Source organism: Oncorhynchus clarkii, chromosome 27 (genome assembly GCF_045791955.1).
Source record: "Oncorhynchus clarkii lewisi isolate Uvic-CL-2024 chromosome 27, UVic_Ocla_1.0, whole genome shotgun sequence".
Lineage (NCBI taxonomy): Eukaryota > Metazoa > Chordata > Actinopteri > Salmoniformes > Salmonidae > Oncorhynchus > Oncorhynchus clarkii.
This window is the reverse complement of record NC_092173.1, coordinates 9,824,054-9,847,143: the sequence shown is the minus strand read 5'-3', so window position 1 is coordinate 9,847,143 and position 23,090 is coordinate 9,824,054. Positions and strand designations below refer to the sequence as shown.

Below are 23,090 nucleotides of genomic sequence, written 5' to 3'. Positions count from 1 at the left end.
GAGCCCTGGCTGTGAGGTTATGCCTCACCGCCAGCACCAGCAGCAGGTGGGGCCCACAGGGAGAAGGGAAGGATAGTGGAGGGGTAAGGGGGAGAGGGCGAGGGTCAACAGGATGGTTAGCTGTACACCTTCACCCCAGTGAACGCCAGATACAACCCCATCTCCGGGTCTTTGATAATGTCCACTGCTCCAGAGTCCTATGGCGGCGAGCTTTACATGACTCCAGCCGACACTTGGCTTTGCGCATGGTGATATTAGGCTTGTGTGTGGCTTCTGGGCCATGGAAACCCATTTCATAAAGCTTCTAACGAACAGCTATTCGGCTGACGTTGCTTCCTGAGGCAGTTTGGAACTCAGTAGTGAGTGTTGCAACCGAGGACAGACAATTTTTACGCATTGTGCGCATCAGCACTAAATGGTCCCATTCTGTGAGGTGTGTGGCCTAACACTTCGCGGCTGAGTCGTTGATGCTCCTAGACGTTTCCATTTCACAAAAACAGCACTTACAGTTGACCGGGGCAGCTCTAACTGGGCAGACATTTGAGGAACTGACTTGCTGGAAAGGTGGCATCCTATGACGGTGCTACGTTGAAAGTCACTGAGCTCTTCAGTAAGGCCATTCTACTTCCAATGTTTGTCTATGGAGATTGCATGGCTGTGTGCTCGATTTTATACACCCGTCAGCAACGGTTGTGGCTGAAATGATCGAATCCACTAATTTGAAGGAGTGTCCACATACTTTTGTATATATAGTGTACATAATAAATCTAAAAGCTCAATTATAGGCCTACTTGCTATCTGTTTTTCTAAAAACCAAATAGAAAAGGTGGATTTTTAAGAAGCCACTGCTCAACTAATCATCAGAAGACAGATGTTTATTTCCGACAGTGCACATTATGTGTTGTGACACTTCATTAAGGAGTGGGGTCTTTGGGTTTGACCCGGGTGGGTACACACACTTAGGTGTGATGATTCATTTTTTTATTCTGCTCTGCCATCGTTGGTATCTGCCTGTGCTAAATTAGCACTGCCTAGAGGGTCTATGGCTAGCTAGCATGCTATGAGGGTCTATGGCTAGCTAGCACTGCCTAGAGGGTATATGACTAATTAGCACTGCCTAGAGGGTCAATGGCTAGCTAGCACTGCCTAGAGGGTCTATGGCTAATTAGCACTGCCTAGAGGGTATATGGCTAACTAGCACTGCCTAGAGGGTCTAAGGCTAGCTAGCACTGCCCATTTATGGTTTCATGGGATATCAGACAACTTCAATATTTAAATTGTAAGTGGCATGCGTGGTACGCATTTCACATATTGTGATAAATGTGGTTGTTTGACCTACTTTAGCTGAATGCACTGATTGTAAGTCACTCTGGATAAGAGTGTCTGCTTAATGAAGCAAATGTAAATGTAAGCACTGTAAAGTCCCAGTCAGACATACACTCCAGAGAAGAGACATCTATGACCGATTGAACCGGGAGAACAAAGCACCACAGTGATTCCTTAAAACATACACCATACATCCTGTATCAATTTTCTCTCTGGTCTTTGCATCTGATCTCTGGCGCTGGGTTGGTTGGTTGAGGGGTATGTTCATTTTAGTTAGTGTCTCCCAGGAGTCCGAGTCGATCTGTGATCTACAGTGTGTTGCGGGTTGGGTCAAGCGGTCTTGCTCTACATTTCTTCTCTCCAGAGTCTGGGTCAGAGTTGTAAGGAATGAGTGGTATGAGACATGGCCAAGTAGCACCTCTGCTAACAGCCTGCTCGACTACCAATGACACATCCGGAGATGGCAGCAAATACATTATACTGTACCACAAACCTATGGTGTGCTAAGGAATTTAGATACGGTTTCGGGGCTTTCAGCTACCCAGGAAGGAATCCTTACGAATGTTTCCATATTAACCTTTATCAAACAGTTCCTTTGAAAACTATTGGTAGATTTGAAGCATCTGATTTCTACAGTTTATTTCCCATCATCAAATCCTCCTGTGCGGCTCTTTCCCCAGTTCTCTACCAATGTGCTTATACACACTGTATAACAGAGAGAATTTGCAACTTATTGCAGCCATATTTCAATCTCAGACAGACAATGTGTTGAGCGGAGCGGCTGTCTGACACCTCCGACTTCAATTTTGGAAATAGAGGATTCATCACCTCATTACCGCAACACTGCTTCACTTTGGCAGCAGTGCCCATTGTCCCTGCAGATTAGCACAATTAAATGTGGTTGAATTGAGTCCTAATAAAGATTTAATGTGTTCCTTGTACTAAGAACCTCCACATTATAATATATCCAAGCTGAAAGCTGATTACTCAAAAGTGCCTTTCAGCATTCAATAAGGAGCGTATTTTTCAATAACGAATGACTGTTACAATAATCCAACAATTCAAATCACTGCAAGGATAATTAACTCGTGGTTGCTGTATGGCAAGTGGAATTACGTCATTTGGAGATTGGCCTTTGTTAAACTGCAATGGGTTCGGTGGATAGCTAGCTACTGTAGGCAGTTGGAATCCACACTCCACACCGCACTGCAAAAGCTTATAGGCCCTAATGTTTTTCTTTGACGGTCTCTGGTTTATCATGTCATTTCAGGAAAAAGCAAATTATCCGGAGAAAAGGCAATGTGAAACGGAGCTAAGAGTGGATATCTATCATTAGCAGTGCCGTGTCTGATGATGAGACGTCTATCTCTGTTGAGGTATAGATGGCTTTACCAAATACTCAAATGCTCCCAACCTATGAGTCACCCCTAGTTAATTTTATTGTTCCTACATAATCCATTCAAAACCATTGGTAATCCATAGAGCATGAACGTAGCGGACAAACATGTAAGGTATTGCGTGTATACAGTAAGCCTGGATCCCTGGTCGTTTGAAATCCACAATACTAAATCCTGTGCATGGTCAGCCATTGTTTATGATACGTTCATGCTAGAGTGCTGTCTGGCGATTGATACAGACTCTTGATATGTTGAGCCTACGCAAACCACACTGCAGCAGTATACATAAGGTCATATTGTCATACTGTTTTGTTTCTCCCTGACAGCCATAACAATGTTTACTTGATAAAGTAGCAAATATAACGCTTACTAAGCCAACATTAAATTCAATTCTGAAAATAATTATAGCTACTGGATAAAACAGTAACATACATCAGACATTAGTTAGGCTTAAGCACCAGGCACAATAATAGAGGAAGGGACCTACAGGTTAGGCAGGAGGAAACAATACTCAGACCAGAGTCCAGATTATATTTCCAGACTGGATCTCCAATAGTATGGGACGGGAAGGGGGTGGAGGGAGAGAGAGAGATATATTCATACAGTTGAAGTCGGAAGTTAACATACACTTAGGTTGGAGTCATTAAAACTATTTTTTCAACCACTCCACAAATTTCTTGTTAACAAACTACAGTGCCTTGCGAAAGTATTCGGCCCCCTTGAACTTTGCGACCTTTTGCCACATTTCAGGCTTCAAACATAAAGATATAAAACTGTATTTTTTTGTGAAGAATCAACAACAAGTGGGACACAATCATGAAGTGGAACGACATTTATTGGATATTTCAAACTTTTTTAACAAATCAAAAACTGAAAAATTGGGCGTGCAAAATTATTCAGCCCCTTTACTTTCAGTGCAGCAAACTCTCTCCAGAAGTTCAGTGAGGATCTCTGAATGATCCAATGTTGACCTAAATGACTAATGATGATAAATACAATCCACCTGTGTGTAATCAAGTCTCCGTATAAATGCACCTGCACTGTGATAGTCTCAGAGGTCCGTTAAAAGCGCAGAGAGCATCATGAAGAACAAGGAACACACCAGGCAGGTCCGAGATACTGTTGTGAAGAAGTTTAAAGCCGGATTTGGATACAAAAAGATTTCCCAAGCTTTAAACATCCCAAGGAGCACTGTGCAAGCGATAATATTGAAATGGAAGGAGTATCAGACCACTGCAAATCTACCAAGACCTGGCCGTCCCTTTAAACTTTCAGCTCATACAAGGAGAAGACTGATCAGAGATGCAGCCAAGAGGCCCATGATCACTCTGGATGAACTGCAGAGATCTACAGCTGAGGTGGGAGACTCTGTCCATAGGACAACAATCAGTCGTATATTGCACAAATCTGGCCTTTATGGAAGAGTGGCAAGAAGAAAGCCATTTCTTAAAGATATCCATAAAAAGTGTAGTTTAAAGTTTGCCACAAGCCACCTGGGAGACACACCAAACATGTGGAAGAAGGTGCTCTGGTCAGATGAAACCAAAATTTAACTTTTTGGCAACAATGCAAAACGTTATGTTTGGCGTAAAAGCAACACAGCTCATCACCCTGAACCCACCATCCCCACTGTCAAACATGGTGGTGGCAGCATCATGGTTTTGACCTGCTTTTCTTTAGCAGGGACAGGGAAGATGGTTAAAATTTATGAGAAGATGGATGGAGCCAAATACAGGACCATTCTGGAAGAAAACCTGATGGAGTCTGCAAAAGACCTGAGACTGGGACGGAGATTTGTCTTCCAACAAGACAATGATCCAAAACATAAAGCAAAATCTACAATGGAATGGTTCAAAAATAAACATATCCAGGTGTTAGAATGGCCAAGTCAAAGTCCAGACCTGAATCCAATCGAGAATCTGTGGAAAGAACTGAAAACTGCTGTTCACAAATGCTCTCCATTCAACCTCACTGAGCTCGAGCTGTTTTGCAAGGAGGAATGGGAAAAAATGTCAGTCTCTCGATGTGCAAAACTGATAGAGACATACCCCAAGCGACTTACAGCTGTAATCGCAGCAAAAGGTGGCGCTACAAAGTATTAACTTAAGGGGGCTGAATAATTTTGCACGCCCAATTTTTCAGTTTTTGATTTGTTAAAAAAGTTTGAAATATCCAATAAATGTCGTTCCACTTCATGATTGTGTCCCACTTGTTGTTGATTCTTCACAAAAAAATACAGTTTTATATATTTATGTTTGAAGCCTGAAATGTGGCAAAAGGTCGCAAAGTTCAAGGGGGACGAATACTTTCACTGTATAGTTTTCACAAGTTGGTTAGAACATCTACTTTGTACATGACACAAGTCATTTTTCCAACAATTGTTTACAGACAGATTATTTCACTTATAATTCACTGTATCACAATTCCAGTAGGTCAGAGGTTGACGTACACTAAGTTGACTGTGCCTTTAAACAACTTGGAACATTCCAGAAAATGATGTCATGGCTATAGAAGCTTCTGGTAGGCTAATTGACATCATTTGAGTCAATTGGAGGTGTACCTGTGGATGTATTTCAAGGCCTACCTTCAATATTGGACTCACCTGGACTCACTCTTCACCTGTTATTTTCTCCACTATATTTGTCAGTTCCCCAGCTCTGTTCCCTGCTTCTGCATTAATTGTTTTTGTTACTCTTGTGCTGATGCTGTTACTGTCTCGTTCCATGTCCGTTCCTTATTAAATGTTTAACTCCCTGTACCTGTTTTGTCTCTCCAGCGTCATTCCATGTGACAGAATGCAGCAGCCATCACATGAAGAATCGGGGAGTACTGGCATTCCGGTTGGTATGGTGGCATCGGCTCTGGGTCGCCACCGACAGAAACGGGGGTGCCTAGCCAGCTCGTCGTGCTTCCATGCCCTAGCTGGCTCGAGAGGTTTCCTTGCCCCGGTTGGCTCGGATGGCGCCCATCCCACGTCGGGCCTCAGCCGGATCATCAGTTCTTGTTCGCCCAGCCGGTTTATAACTTTTTTTTTTTTTTTTTTTTTTTGACGTCGGGGTAGATTCCGCCGCCGATGGAACCAGGGGTGCCTAGGCCAGCCCATTGGGCTCAAGAGGTTTCCTTGCCTCGGTTGACTCGGCGGATTCCCATACCACTTTGCACTCCACCGGATCTTCAGGCTGCCTCTCTGCAGCGGGATCGACAGGCGTCTTGCCTCATCCAGATTGTCGGGCTTCCATGCCTCAGCCGGTTCGCCAGGCTCTCATGCTCCGGCTGGTTCGTTGAGCTTCCAAGCACCAACCGGTGGCGACGCCGGGGGGTGCCCCTAGAGGGGGGGGGTATTGTCAAGTCTGCTCTCGCTCTCACCCCAGCCTGGCACTTGAGGGCACCAAGCTGCCCTGCATCACGCACTCCTATCATCCATTACGCACACCTGCCTTCCCTCGTCATGCGCATCAGCGATATTGGACCCACCTGGACTCACTCATCACCTGTTATTACCTTCCCTATATTTGTCAGTTCCCCAGCTGTTCCCCGCTTCTGCATGAATTGTTTTTTGTTTGTGTTACTTGTTTTCTGACGCTGTTCCTGTCTTGTTCCATGTCCGTTCCTTATTAAATGTTTGACTCCCCATACCTGCTTCGTATCTCCAGCATCATTCCATGTGACATCCAAAAGTCTGGTTCATCCTTGGGAGCAATTTCCAAACACCTGAAGGTACCACACGTAAATCTGTACAAAGAATAGTACGCAAGTATAAACACCATGGGACCACGCAGCCGTCATACAGCTCATGAAGGATACGCGTTCTGTCTCCTAGAGAATGTACTTTGGTGCGAAAAGTGCAAATCAATCCCAGAACAACAGCAAAGGATCGTGTGAAGATGATGAAGGAAACAGGTACAAAAGTATCTACAGTGCCTTGCGAAAGTATTCGGCCCCCTTGAACTTTGCGACCTTTTGCCACATTTCAGGCTTCAAACATAAAGATATAAAACTGTATTTTTTTGTGAAGAATCAACAACAAGTGGGACACAATCATGAAGTGGAACGACATTTATTGGATATTTCAAACTGTTTTAACAAATCAAAAACTGAAAAATTGGGCGTGCAAAATTATTCAGCCCCTTTACTTTCAGTGCAGCAAACTCTCTCCAGAAGTTCAAAGAGGATCTCTGAATGATCCAATGTTGACCTAAATGACTAATGATGATAAATACAATCCACCTGTGTGTAATCAAGTCTCCGTATAAATGCACCTGCAATGTGATAGTCTCAGAGGTCCGTTAAAAGCGCAGAGAGCATCATGAAGAACAAGGAACACACCAGGCAGGTCCGAGATACTGTTGTGAAGAAGTTTAAAGCCGGATTTGGATACAAAAAGATTTCCCAAGCTTTAAACATCCCAAGGAGCACTGTGCAAGCGATAATATTGAAATGGAAGGAGTATCAGACCACTGCAAATCTACCAAGACCTGGCCGTCCCTCTAAACTTTCAGCTCATACAAGGAGAAGACTGATCAGAGATGCAGCCAAGAGGCCCATGATCACTCTGGATGAACTGCAGAGATCTACAGCTGAGGTGGGAGACTCTGTCCATAGGACAACAATCAGTCGTATATTGCACAAATCTGGCCTTTATGGAAGAGTGGCAAGAAGAAAGCCATTTCTTAAAGATATCCATAAAAGTGTCGGTTAAAGTTTGCCACAAGCCACCTGGGAGACACACCAAACATGTGGAAGAAGGTGCTCTGGTCAGATGAAACCAAAATTGAACTTTTTCGCAACAATGCAAAACGTTATGTTTGGCGTAAAAGCAACACAGCTGAACACACCATCCCCACTGTCAAACATGGTGGTGGCAGCATCATGGTTTGGGCCTGCTTTTCTTCAGCAGGGACAGGGAAGATGGTTCAAATTGATGGGAAGATGGATGGAGCCAAATACAGGACCATTCTGGAAGAAAACCTGATGGAGTCTGCAAAAGACCTGAGACTGGGACAGAGATTTGTCTTCCAACAAGACAATGATCCAAAACATAAAGCAAAATCTACAATGGAATGGTTCAAAAATAAACATATCCAGGTGTTAGAATGGCCAAGTCAAAGTCCAGACCTGAATCCAATCGAGAATCTGTGGAAAGAACTGAAAACTGCTGTTCATAGGGGCCTCCCGGGTGGCGCAGTGGTTAAGGGCGCTGTACTGCAGCGCCAGCTGTGCCATCAGGGTTCGCGCCCAGGCTCTGTTGTAACCGGCCGCGACCGGGAGGTCCGTGGGGCGACGCACAATTGGCCTAGCGTCGCCCGGGTTAGGGAGGGCTTGGTCGGTAGGGGTGTCCTTGTCTCATCGCGCACCAGCGACTCCTGTGGCGGGCTGGGCGCAGTGTACGCTAGCCAAGGTGGCCAGGTGCACGGTGTTTCCTCCGGCGCATTGGTGCGGCTGTCTTCCGGGTTGGATGTGCGCTGTGTTAAAGAAGCAGCGGCTTGGTTGGTTGTGTATCGGAGGACGCATGACTTTCAACCTTCGTCTCTCCCGAGCCCGTACGGGAGTTGTAGCGATGAGACAAGATAGTAGCTACTACAACAATTAGATACTATGAAATTGGGGAGAAAAAGGTGTAAAATTCAACAAAAAAAAAGAAAACTGCTGTTCACAAATGCTCTCCATCCAACCTCACTGAGCTCAAGCTGTTTTGCAAGGAGGAATGGGAAAAAATTTCAGTCTCTCGATGTGCAAAACTGATAGAGACATACCCCAAGCGACTTACAGCTGTAATCGCAGCAAAAGGTACAAAGTATTAACTTAAGGGGGCTGAATAATTTTGCACGCCCAATTTTTCAGTTTTTGATTTGTTAAAAAAGTTTGAAATATCCAATAAATGTCGTTCCACTTCATGATTGTGTCCCACTTGTTGTTGATTCTTCACAAAAAAATACAGTTTTATATATTTATGTTTGAAGCCTGAAATGTGGCAAAAGGTCACAAAGTTCAAGGGGGCCGAATACTTTCGCAAGGCACTGTATATCCACAGTAAAACAAGTCCTATATCGACATAACCTGAAAGGCTACTCAGCAAGGAAGAAGCCACTGCTCCAAAACTGCAATAAAAAAGCCAGACCATGGTTTGCAGCTGCACATGGTGACAAAGATCATACTCTTTGGAGAAATGTCCTCTGGTCTGAAAAAATAGAACTGTTTGGTCATAATGACCATTATTATGTTTGGAGGAAAAAGGGAGAGGCTTGCAAACCGAATAATACCATCCCAACCATGAAGCACGGGGGTGGCAGCATCATGTTGTGGGGGTGCTTTGCTGCAGGAGAGACTGGTGCACGTCACAAAATAGATGGCATCATGAGGGAGAAAAAGTAAGTGTATATATTGCTGCTACATCTCAAGACAAATGGACAATGACCCGAAGCATACTTCCAAAGTTGTGGAAAAATGGCTTATGGACAACAAAGTCAAGGTATTGGAGTGGCCATCACAAAGCCCTGACCTCAATCCAATAGAAAATTTGTGGGCAGAACTGAAAAGGCGTGTGTGAGCAAGGAGGCCTACAAACCTGACTCAGTTACACCAGCTCTGTGGAATGGGTCAAAATTCACCCAACTTATTGTGGGAAGCTTGTAAAAGGCTACCCGAATTGTTTGACCCAATATAAACAATTTAAAGGCAATGCTACCAAATACCAATTGAGTGTATGTAAACTTCTGACCCACTGGGAATGTGATGAAGGAAATCAAAGCTGAAATACATCATTCTCTCTACTATTATTCTGATGTTTCACATTCTTAAAATAAAGTGGTGATCCTAACTGACCTAAAACAGGGAATTGTTACTAGGATTAAATGTCAGGAATTGTGAAAAACTGAGTTTTAAATGTATTTGGCTAAGGTGTATGCAAACTTCTGACTTCAACTGTATATAGGGAGAGAGAGAGAGGGGGAGGGGGGTGCTAAAACATAGTACAGGAGACAGCAGATGGTGGGGATTATTTGGGACTAAAATACTCTGGGATCCACTGAGGGAGGCCAGAGACATAAATCGCAACAAGACTCCATCTGCTACAAATACCCATAAAAGCAGGACGAACTGTTAAATCGACTAGCGTGCCTCCGCGTCTATAGATATTCCTGTTGTTTTTGGGGTTTTTACCTCACACCATCCGTGCTGACTCATTACCTAAATAAATCGTACGAATGTTAGGCATTAACGACAATAAATATTAATAGTAATAATATGAAAATAACAGCCGTGCCCAGGGGAACGAAAGAGCAGAGAGGGGAAGGGAATTCCCAAGTGTCATTATGACTGTCCCTACAAATTGTTAGAGCACACAAACAAACTCTTCATTTACTGAGATTAGGACCAGCTCTATACTAAAGCCAACATCATCATGATTCACACTATGTAGTCAATGTGAATTAACTGATTATGGCTGTTAACATACTGAATATGTGCAGTCAGGTCCTTTATTATTGGCACCCTTGATAAACATGAGCAAAAAAGATTGTATATAATAAATGCAAATACTGAGATATATTGCATGCAAAAAAAAAATAGGGAAATTATATTATATTAATACAATTGCTCAGAGAAAGATATTTTGTTTAACAAGTAATAAAAACAAATCTCAAAAAGATAGGTCAAAATGATTGGCACCCCTGTTTTCAATACTCTAGCACCCTTTCCTTGCGAGGATAACGACACTGAGCCTTTTTCTAAAATGTTTTATGACATTGAAAGAACACATTGGGAAGGGTCTTAGACCATTCCACCATACATGATCTTTCCAGATCCTTGATATCCTTTGTCTGCGCTTATGGACGGCCCTCTTCAATTCAAATCACAGGTTTTCAATGGAGTTCATGTCCAAAAACTGAGATGGCCATTGCAAAATGTAGATTTTGCATGCATTCCAATGCGTCTCCACCACTTCACCCTACTCTTAGTGGATGGATTCTGCACCATCAATGATCATCAATGGTATTGATTCAAGAATCATCTAAAACTGTGTTGAGAAAGGTACCTGTTCCTGTGTGCAGATCAAATCTTGAACCTGAGAAAAGATAACAAGAAAATAACGTGATGAGTATTGAAGCAAACCCAAGCATGTACGTAAAAGACCTCAGGCCTTTACATTGCAAAGATAAAGTCACGCAAATATGTATTTCAAGAACACGAACAGATGTTGGTTCTCAAAAGGCAATGCAACCCTGTCCTGCAGTGAATTCCTGGTAGGGCACCTTGTCAAATGTAATCGTTCTTGCTCTATAGAGCTCATGCAGTCAAGAGAGTCCGATTTTAGAGCCCTGGAAAAAGAAAGGAACACTAATTGATGGCAAACTCAATGCGCACTGCTCTATTTGTTGCCGTCAGAATACATTGATTTATTTTCCATATGCTGTTTGACATGGGATACTTAATTAAAAACGTCTCCCGGTACAGTAGGTAATGTAATTACAGTTCATAGATCTGGCCCCCATCACCCCTGTTATCCCCAGAGCTCACATTGCAAATGGGGGGAAAGCACCACTGATTGAATCGTATGCCAAACAGATCAAAATGACTCGATGGCACCACTGACTGGTTTTCCACAATGTGCCAATACAATGACCAGCGCCATCACCATTACGATTGGCTGCAATTGACCACATTGTGAGTTAACCTTACAGGCATAAGTCAGGTGTCATGATACAGGGAAATGAAGTCTAGTTTCTATAAGTACGGGAGGGCTTTCATAACCATAATAATACTTATTGATATATATCTACCCCACAGCTTGTGTATACAAAGTGCATGATAACAAATATTTATTACATACATTGCATCTGCATTTTGATAAGCGTTTAATAATGTATGCTATGGGAATTAGAACATTAATTTTTAATATGCATCGCAGAGGAATGCAAGCTAATGCAATACCACCTACAGTTGAAGTCGGAAGTTTACATACACCTTAGCCAAATACATTTAAACTCAGTTTTTCACAATTCCTGACATTTAATCTTAGTAAAAATTCCCTGTCTTAGGTCAGTTAGAATCACCACTTTATTTTAAGAATGTGAAATGTCAGAATAATAGTAGAGAGAATGATTTATTTCAGCTTGTATTTCTTTCATCACATTCCCAGTGGGTCAGAAGTTTACATACACTCAATTGGTATTTGGTAGTATTGCATTTAAATTGTTTAACTTGCGTCAAATGTTTCAGGTAGCCTTCCACAAGCCTCCCACAATAAGTTGGGTGAATTTTGGCCCATTCCTCCTGACAGAGCTGGTGTAACGGAGTCAGGTTTGTAGGCCTCCTTGCTCGTACACGCTTTTTCAGTTCTGCCCACAAAGTTTCTATTGGATTGAGATCAGGGCTTTGTGATGGCCACTCCAATACCTTGACTATGTTGTCCTTAAGCCATTTTGCCACAACTTTGGAAGTATGCTTGGGGTCATTGTCCATTTGGAAGACCCAATTTTGACCACTTCCTGACTGATGTCTTGAGATGTTGCTTCAATATATCCACATAATTTTCCTTCCTCATGAAGCCATCTATTTTGTGACATGTACCAGTCCCTCCTGCAGCAAAGCATCTCCACAACATGATGCTGCCACCCCCATGCTTCACGGTTGGGATGGTGTTCTTCAGCTTGCAAGCATCCCCCTTTTCCTGCAAACATAACAATGGTCAATATTGCCAAACAGTTCTATTTTTGTTTCATCATACCAGAGGAAATGTCTCCAAAAAGTACGATTTTTGTCCCCATATGCAGTTGCAAACCGTAGTCTGGCTTTTTTATGGCAGTTTTGGGAGCAGTGGCTTCTTCCTTGCTGAACGGCCTTTGAGGTTATGTCAATATAGGATTTGTTTTACTGTGGATATAGATACTTGTGCACCTGTTTCCTCCATCATCTTCACAAGGTTCTTTGCTGTTGTTCTGGGATTGATTTGTACTTTTCGCACCAAAGTACGTTCATCTCTAGGAGACAGAACGCGTCTCCTTCCTGAGCGGTAAGACGGCTGCGTGGTCCCATGGTGTTTACACTTGCGTACTATTGTTTGTACAGATGAATGTGGTACTTTCAGGCATTTGGAAATTGTTCCCAAAGCTGAACTAGGGGTCTACAATTTTTTGTCTGAGGTCTTAGCTGATATCTTCTGATTTTCCATGATGTCAAGCAGAGAGGCACTGAGTTTGAAGGTAGGCCTTGAAATTCATCCACAGGTACACCTCCAATTGACTCAAATGATGTCAATTAGCCTATCAGAAGCTTCTAAAGCCATTACATAATTTTCTGGAATTTTCCAAGCTGTTTAAAGGCACAGTCAACTTAGTATATGTAAACTTCTGACCCACTGGAATTGTGATCTTGTGAATTATAAGTTAAATAATCTGTCTTAACAACGGAAAATTACTTGTGTCATGCACAAAGTAGATGTCCTATCCGACTTGCCAAAACTATAGTTTGTTAACAAGAAATTTGTGGAGTGATTGAAAAACGAGTTTTAATGACTCCAACCTAAGTGTATGTAAACTTCAGACTTCAACTGTATGTTGCCAATGGAAGATATTTTCTTCAACCCCATTTTTTCTCGTTCCCCTTTATCCCATCTTCCCTAAACTAACATTTCCCTCATTTAGAGATGCCTTATAACAAACAGCATATTTTTTGTAGTTACAGTAACTGCTGAAGAGAGAGATAAAGCTCTCCTGTGGTTTATAAAGCTTTGCATGCAGCTTGATAGATCTGGCTAATAACAGGCTCTTCTCCTATAATACACTAGAATGTTTCTAACTAGAGACTGCAATATGGTGACGTCTTCACTGCTCTCTCCACTGGTGTTAAATGGACCTCTAAGTGCCCTCCCACACGCAGTGCCCATAGATCCAACAGCCCAGGAGAACACACAGCGTCTACATTGGTTGGCTCTAACCCAGGCAGCCTGGATGAAGTGAACGGAATCATGTGAAACACTGGCTTTCCTGAACCCTGCTCTGTGGGACAGCATACAGAACCTTTGATTCTCTGCCGAGCTGAAACGCACAGTCCTAGAGTGGAATCCTTAGAAACTGGAATGAGCCCCATCATACCAATAACAGCACTAGAGCGCATTAGGCATTCCATCTAAACACTGCATGTTTTAGATCCCTAAGAGCACCATTGTGGGTTTTTAAGGGAAATGTTCCACTCTCAGCTATTGTATTGTGTAACAGAGGGAGCATCATACAAACGACTTCCCAATCCCCCTTTTCCACGTCGACAGCCAAAGAAATCGGTATCAATGTAAATAATATACTGCATTTGAGATAACATTGTTGTTTTCCAATGCAAGGTACGCTCCCTGCTCACTTCAAATACCATTACACACTCAACGTGAAATGAAATATAGTCAACCATTGGATAAAGATTGGAGCATCATATTCTGGACATGGGCATCTTCAAGTGTTCAATTGATGCCTGTCAGAAAATCCCCATATGATGTAAATTAGCATTTTGAAACCACCATGGCTCCAGGAGGAGTGGAACATTCACCTAAAGCACAGCAGACTCCTTTCATAATCTTCTATATTTTCTGCAACGAGATGTAAAGCTGACGTTTTGCCTCGCTTCTCGTATACTGAGAACGTTCACAGGCTATCACCACTGCTTTTAATAGCACCTGCTGTATCGCTAAAGTGCTCTCATTTCAGAGACGAAGGGGCAATCATTTCATCATCTGTCATGCTGGGCCAGAGTGCTCTGACTGAAATAGGCTATCTTCAAGAGCATTGGCTGCTGGGGAAAGAGCGAATCTCAGTAGATTACTGGGTGCAACAGGAGAGAGTGGTCTTCGACCATGAATGATAACTGCAATGAAACTTCAGAAAATCACTGTCGTTTTCAATGGACATTTAGAGATGTGATCGTATGACTCACGGAATTAGATCACAAAATCCCATTCCAGCATCTACATCATCAGACCTGTTCTATTTCAGGTGTGTCAGTCTTATACCTAATGTGAACGTACCGTAGAATGTCTAAAAGTGCTTTTTTTCTGGTTGGTCAAATAGACCAGGGTTGCAAACATGAACATTTGAAAACAGTTGACAATCACAGGCTGAAACACAAGCCCTTCTAAATAGAAACCGAAAAAGGCCATTTTCATTGGAGTTCCCTTTTGAATTTAATTGCGACCTTTCAAGCATTTGTGAGAATTTCAAGCCATTACCCAGGCAAACAATTTGCCGCTAACAGCCAAGCACCTTAAAGAGAATGTCAGTTACCATGGAGACAGCTGCTAGAACCCTGGCTCTAACTTCCTCGCCACATTACAAGTACGAAGCACTGAGATAAATTAAGAAATGTCAAAACTGATGATATTGTTTGTTTTCATTTTGAGCATCTGTTTTCATGTTTAACAACCCTGCAATTAGTAGCACAAGAATCTGTTTGCAAATTATCCCTTGCTGATTGTTTGGTTCACAGAGGTACCCAAGGTAAAGTTTTAAAATGAGATTAAAACATATGAATCAAGACAATGTAAACAAATGACAGCACAGAAAGACACCATTTGAAAGGTAGAGAATGCCACTGGCTTTAGTTTACTTTGGTAGTTGGTTTAAAGGTTACAGGTGTTTGTAGGTTGACTCGCCAGGTAAACCATGTTAAATTAAATCTTAGCTTGACAGTGGACATCAACATGTTACAACTGCAGTGGCAGGATTCAGTGTGGTGGAACAGTAGTATAAATAGATTCAGTATGATGCTATCGGGTCAGTTCCTTAGTCTTTTCCAGACCAGATTGTATAATGACCTGCAAGCTTAAAGCAGGTCATTAACACAGAATTGATTGCCCTGTCCTGATGCCCTTCGTCCATGAACCCTTCATTTCTAAAAACAGAACATTCTCATGCTTGCACTCTCTCCTATTGTCAATGGAACCGATCTGATCACACATCCCTCATCTGCAAGCACATCCCACATGGTGCACAAGACCACGTCCCATTGGTTTGGTTTCTTAAGCTATCTTCTCACTAGCATGAGTGGCTATTGGGTCATGCTCCGCTGGTTACTGTGTAGGATGCTGCCATTAATTCATCCAGTTCTTGTCAAGTTCTGTTCAGAATCCTGTAAAACACAGTCCAGGGTGTTAAGCTTCAATGTAATCTTAGGAGATATTTTGAGAATAACAACAGCGTTTAAAGACTAGCAAAACGTGATTGTAGTTTCACACATGAATTCATGACCCACCTGGTTTTCATTCAGGAGTCAACATTTAAGCTGTTTATTTCAGGAGTAAGTATTAACTTGTTTGTTTAATTGTGCGTGTGTGTGTGTGTGTGTGTGTGTGTGTGTGTGTGTGTGTGTGTGTGTGTGTGTGTGTGCTCGCGAGCATATCTTCCAATAATAATGACGTTGTCTGATTCAGAAACCCTCAGTAAAGAGGGTTATTGATCATTTCGTCATTCAAATGTACATTTATTATTGTGATGTTATTATTTATAATTAACAGGATCTAGGCTGGATAGTAAAACATGTTGTTTTCTTTAATCATAATGATTTGTTTGTTTTATTTTTCATCTTCACTCCCTCTTGGGGCCTAACCTAGATTGCAGAACAACGACTATTAATCATTGATGATCAGACCTTTGAATATTACTGAAATATAATACATTTGCACCTAAATGAACACACACATATTTAACAAAAATATACTGTGCAATATTTCCTTTGTTTTTGTGTGGACACCACCAATAATTTAATTCAAAACACATCCCAAATTAACTTTCACCCAGACTAGTATTCCCTGCAAAATCATAATGCCAATGTTTCAGTATATAAAAAGCATCCTAAATAGCAAAATATGGTAAATCCATAGGCCTACCAAAAGCAACACAAATCACTGTACAGCATGTGTTACCCCTTATCACTGCCATTAAATACACATATATCGTCTGCCAATGTCAAAAGATATTGATCTGAAAAATGGTGCCGGAGAAGAAGGCAGACGTTTTACGTTTCCCCAACCAATTGTGTCATTTGTTTAGTTTATTTGCGTTATTTGTAACTTATTTTTTTACTTATTTTGTACATAATGTTGACGCTACCGTCTCTTATGACCGAAAATAACTTCTGGACATCAGGACTGCGATTACTCACCACGGATTGTCAGATTCCTTTTTTTCCATTTAATGAGTCTGACGAGCCCGACGCAAACGATATACTGCTTTCTCTGGAACAGGCCCAGATCTCTGTGATTTACGTGAAGAGGAGGTGGAGAAAAAGGGGCCAGAGGGCGAGAGAATTGAGAATTCGAAGGCGAACGAATAAACCTCCACTTCCTTCCATTCTGCTAGCAAACGTGCAATCTTTGGAGAAGAAAATTATTGACCTACGCACAAGATTAAACTACCAACAGGACATTCAAAACTGTAATATTTTATGCTTCGCTGAGTCGTGGCTGAACGACGACACTATCAACATACAGCTGGCTGGTTAAACGCTGTATCGGCAAGATAGAACAGCGGCGTCTGGTAAGACAAGGGGCGGCGGACTATGTATTTTTGTGAATAACAGCTGGTGCACGATATCTAAGGAAGTCTCGAGCTATTGCTCGCCTGAGGTAAAGTATCTCATGATAAGCTGTAGACCACACTATCTACCTAGAGAGGAATACAGCTCATCTGTATTTTTTGTACAGCTTTCATCTGTATTTTTCTAGATATTTACATACCACCACAGTCAGAGCTGGCACTAAGACAGCATTGAATGAGCTGTATTCCGCCATAAGCAAACAAGAAAATGGCGGCGCTCCTAGTTGCCGGGGTCTTTAACGCAGGGAAACTTAAATCCGTTTTACCAAATTTCTATCAGCATGTTAAATGTACAACCAGAGGGGGAAAAAAAACTCTGGACCACCTTTACGCCACACACAGAGACGCATACAAAGCTCTCCCTCGCCCTCCTCCTGCTTACAAACAAAAAAAGCACCAGTGACTACATCAATAAAAAAGTGGTCAAATGAAGCAGAAGCTAAGCTACAGGACTGTTTTGCTAGCACAGACTGGAATATGTTCCTGGATTCCTCTGATGGCATTGAGGAGTACACCACATCAGTCATTGGCTTCATCAATAAGTGCATCGATGATGTCATTCCCACAGTGACCGTACGTACACACCCCAACCAGAAGCCATGGATTACAGGCAATATCCACACTGAGCTAAAGGGTAGAGCTGTCGCTTTCAAGGAGCAGGACTCTGACCTGGAAGCTTATAAGAAATCCCGCTATGCCCTCCAAAGAACCACCAAACAGGCAAAGCATCAATACAGGACTGAGATCGAATCGTACTACACTGGCTCAGATGCTCGTCGGATGTGGCAGGGCTTGCAAACCATTACAGACTACAAAGTGAAGCACAGCCGAGAGCTGCCCAGTGACACAAGCCTACCAGAAGAGCTAAACTACTGCTCGCTTTGAGGCAAATAACACTGAAACATGCATGAGAAAACCAACTGTTTCGGATGACTGTGTGATCACTCTCTCAGCAGCCGATGTTAATAAGACCTTTAAACAGGTCAACATTCACAAGGACACTGGACCAGATGGATTACCAGGACGTGTACTCCGAGCATGTGTTGACCAACTGGCAACTGTCTTCACTGACATTTTCAACCTCTCCCTGTCCGAGTCTGTAATACCTGATTATACCCTGATGAAGACAGCTTGGCTGTCGAAACGTTGGTAATTACATTTTGGCATCTGAGCTCCTAGAGTGTGCGGCTCTCTTTTATTTTCGAGTCTGTAATACCAGCATGTTTTAAGCAGACCACCTGCCTAAATGACTCCTGACCTGTAGCACTCACGTCTGTAGCCATGAAGTGCTTTGAAAAGCTGGTCATGGCACACATCAATACCATTATCTCAGAAACTCTAGACCCACTCCAATTTGCGTACCACCCCAACAGATCCACAGATGATGCAATCTCTATTGCACTCCACACTGCCCTTTCCCAGCTGGACAAAAGGAACACCTATGTGAGAATGCGATTCATTGACTACAGCTCAGCGTTCAACCCCATAGTTCCCTCAAAGCTCATCAATAAGCTAAGGACCCTGGGACTATACACCTCCCTCTGCAAATGGATCCTGGACTTCCTGATGGCCCACCCCCAAGTGGTAAGGGTAGGTAACAACATATCTGCCACGCTGATCCTCAACACAGGGGCCCCTCAGGGGTGCGTGCTCAGTCCCCTCCTGTACTCCCTTTCCACCCATGACTGCACGGCCAGGCACGACTCCAACACCATCATTAAGTTTGCCGATGACACAACAGTGGTAGGCCAGACCACCGACAACGACGAGACAGCCTATAGGGAGGAGGTCAAAGACCTGGCCGTGTGGTTCCAGGACAACAACCTCTCCTTCAACGTGATCAAGACAAAGGAGATGATTGTGGACTGCAGGAAAAAGAGAACCGAGCACACCCCCGTTCTCATCAACGGGGCTGCAGTGGAGCAGTTCGAGAGCTTAAAGTTCCTTGGTGTCCACATCGCCAACAAACTATCATGGTCCAAACACACCAAGACAGTTGTGAAGAGGGCACGACAAAAAGTATTCCCCCTCAGTAGACTGAAAATATTTGGCATGGGTCCTTAGATCGTCAAAAGGTTCTACAGCTGCAATATCGAGAGCATCCTGACTGGTTGCATCACCGCCTGGTATGGCAACTGCTCAGCCTCTGACCGCAAGGCACTACAGAGGGTAGTATGAACGGCCCAGTGCATCCCTTTGGCCATGCTTCCTGACATCCAGGACCTCTACACCAGGCGGTGTCAGAGGAAGGCCCTAAAAATTGTCAAAGACTCCAGCTACCCTAGTCATAGACTGTTCTCTCTGCTACCGCACGGCAAGCGGTACCAGAGCGCCAAGTCTAGGTCCAAGAGGCTTCTAAAAAGCTTCTACCCCCAAGCCATAAGACTACTGAATACCTAATCAAATAGCTACCCAGACTATTTGCATTGCCCCCTCCCCCTGTCTTACACCTCTGCTACTCTTTGTTGTTATCTTCTATGCATAGTCACTTTAATAACTCCACCAGTTATTACCTCAACTAACCGGTGCCCCCGCACATTGACTCTGTACCGGTACCCCCCTAATAAAGTCTAGCTATTGTTATTTTACTGCTGATCTTTAATTACTTGTTACTTTTATTTCTTGTTCTTATCCGTATTTCTTTAAACTGCATTGTTGGTTAGGGGCTTGTAAGTAAGTATTTCACTGTAAGGACTACCTGTTCTAATCGGCACAAGTGACTAGTACAGTTTGATTTTAAAATTGGATTTGATTTGATCATCAGCAACAAGGACTCTAAAAGGAAAAGGATGTCAAAAGGTCAAAGATCAGACCCCAACTTGGACACAGCCAGGAAAATATTGAGAACACGGGATACAAGTAATCTGCCAAGACTGGTGACGAGGAGCCCACAATACCAGTCAGACTGACTGATTACATTTGCCTTAATCAGAGGTTAACATTAATTACAGGATGAGATCAGAACATGAGGGAGCCTTGGGCTTTAAATCCCTTGGCTGTACACACACACACACACACACACACACAAGCACGCGCACACAACCTTACGCACTTAACTACGCATGTGCACACACACACACACTCACAAACACACACACTCACACACAGACACAGGAGATGAAGCTTAAAGAGGGAACCCACAGGGTGGTGTATGCTGCATGATTATGCACTGTGCCTGCTGGCTCTCCTATGTCTCTGGGTTTCAGCACCATCTTCACCCTCTATCTCTTGTGTGCTAGATCTGCAGTTAATATAAAATGATTCTACACAATTTTCAATTATACATGAAGCCCACCCGCTTGCTCCCTAAGTGTACGGAACCCACAATTCTTCTGCCGCATTAAAGCTACAAGATATTTTGAAGTAAATCTGCCTGGTATCATGGACATAACCGAACATATCCAGGTACTTTGAAGAAATACTTAGGCCTACTCTGTATGCCTTGCATGCAAGATAGACGGTCTTCACCACTATCTAACCTGGCTATGCCATGGTAGACAGACATGTGTAACATTTCAATCTGCTACAAATCCACAGCCTCAAGTATAGAACAGTGCTATGGAGGCTGGGAATGCACACAGTACCCAGGGGCCCCTTTGCGGTTTGTCTAATGTATAGGAGAACTACTCACTGTCGGCATGATTAGGGCCAACTCTAGCCTTTTGGGCCCCCCCACCCACAATTTTATAACACATTTTATGCAATTATACTCATTTTGCCATGGGGCAGAGAGACATTTTTGCCGTTTTAAAGCCAATTTCCTGCATTATATCCATTTTGCCATTGGGTGGTGAAAATTATTTTGACGTTTTAAAGCAAATTTTCTACAATTTTCTACACATTTTGATATGTCTTATGCCATGTTAATGATATCTAAGTGAGAGTGACTAACAAAATCAATGGGGGCCCTGGAGGTCAGGGCCCCTGGGCACGTGCCCTGCGTGCCTGGTTGTTATACAGCCATTATTACTACAAGTTTAGATAACTGGCTAGACTAACTTACCAATCTAAAAATTGTTAACTGACATGACTAATGGAGTGATTGTCAGTGACTGACACAAGAGAAAAACTGCTGCTGCACAACCACATTTCTAACTTACATTTTGCTCATTCTACTATTCAACATTAAGTTGAAACCCCGACTGAGTTCCTAAAAAAAGACAGTGTTCGCTTTGGGCCAGGGAACCTTATTCCTGGAGCCGGCCTTGGGCAGGTTCAGTTAATCAGGCTAAAGTTAAGGTTGTGTAGTGTTTCAGCACTTACACCATCACTTTGGCAGAGAAACACCACCGGGCCAGGTTAAAAGGATAGTTCCCTTCAGGAAAGTCGAAAAAGCTGAAACTTCAAAACAGCAAACCATCCCTTTAATATTGTGCCCCAGATCTACAGGTTGGACTAATGGAGGAGGCGGGAGACAGCAGCAGCTCACAAACGTGTGGTGAAAAGTGCCAAGCAGCCAAGAAACCAACCAACCACACTGGGTCCAGGCTTCACCCAGGCTCTGTCCAGTGGAACAGGGGGCCTCTTGTTCCTGTGCCATGGTGGCAGGAAACGTGATGTATTCAGATGATAATGAGCCATGCAGCAGGACAATTGAAAACCCCAGTGTCCTGGCACCAGCTAGCCCTCTCTCAAAGACCCATCGCCAAGGAGACCAGTTGGAACGGGACCCTGACAGTGCCAAGGGACTGCGAGGGTATTAAGGATTTCACAAAGCTCTAACGAGGTTTTCCAGAGGACTGTCTTTCAGCAAAGAAAAACACACAGTTACCCTTGGTATATTTTCTACTGTAAAAGGCTGTAATGGAATGCTGTTTTGAATATCATCTGTGGCATGTGTGATTTTCTCCAAACACGTCACGGCTGTTAGTTTCTATTTTTATACGCATAGTCCACCTGAGTCCTCGGTACTGTAGGCAGGGTGGATAAAAAGAAGCCTTTTCATTATTTACCACAGCTCCACAGGCCCCACAAAAATAATCAAGCATTTGGATTGGAACCCTCTGCCCAAAATTACAGAGGCGGCTGACAGCATGCAAACGAGAGGTAATGTTCTTAGAGCAGAGGATTTAACACATGGTGGTATGCTCCAGATGTTTACTTAGAGTTGTTTTTCCAATACCACGGCAGACCTGGGTTCAAACACCATTTGAAATCATTCAAATACGTTTCGAGTTTGCTTTAGCCTGCCTGGAGTACCAGAAGCTATTATATTGGTTCCTTTGCAAAAAAAGGCAAGCTCAATGACACCCAGCTAAAGTATTTGAAGTTATTTCAGATAGTATTTCAACCCAAGTCTGTTACCACAAAGGAGGAAAGTAGAGTGGGTAGAGGAAGCTCAAGCAAAGTGTTGTGGTTCCGTCCTTTGTAATCCTGCTGCACTGTGCCAGTACACTGACTGACTGACTCTCCTCAAGATAGAGGCAGAAAGGCAGTATAGCCCTTACCATGCTGTGCAGTCGTGTGTGAAATGTGCTTCGGTGGGTGACTCAACCATGTATGCATTTCTAAAGGATTCACTTTGACCTCTATCTACAATCAACTGGTCTCTCCTGAGGAGTGTCTGTCAGACAACAAAAAAGGGAAGTATACAGTTTATTCCTGAGCTAAAACCAACTCCCCTTTAACGGTTTATTAACTATGACTATAACACAGTATCACACGAGCTCATCTGCATACCAATGTGTAATGCATTTTTCATCCGACTGTTAAACAAGGATTCATTAAAATTGCAGTAATTTTTCCACGCATAGCCATATAATCAGTTATAGCTGGGTTGAACGAGCGTATACCC

At 43.0% G+C, this 23,090-nt stretch overlaps 1 protein-coding gene across 2 annotated transcripts in view; it reads right to left on the bottom strand.

Annotated features, from left to right (window-relative positions):
- Positions 1–23,090, bottom strand: part of LOC139386243 (immunoglobulin superfamily member 11-like) — a 97,678-nt gene that overhangs the window by 63,806 nt on the left and 10,782 nt on the right. Inside the window, exon 2 of one of the 2 annotated variants that reach the window (XM_071131736.1) lies at positions 10,756–10,785. The exons of the other annotated variant lie outside the window; for it this stretch is intronic. Coding sequence (XP_070987837.1) covers positions 10,756–10,785 — 30 coding nt within the window. The remainder of the gene's footprint in view (positions 1–10,755; positions 10,786–23,090) is intronic. 2 annotated transcript variants of the gene reach the window in all.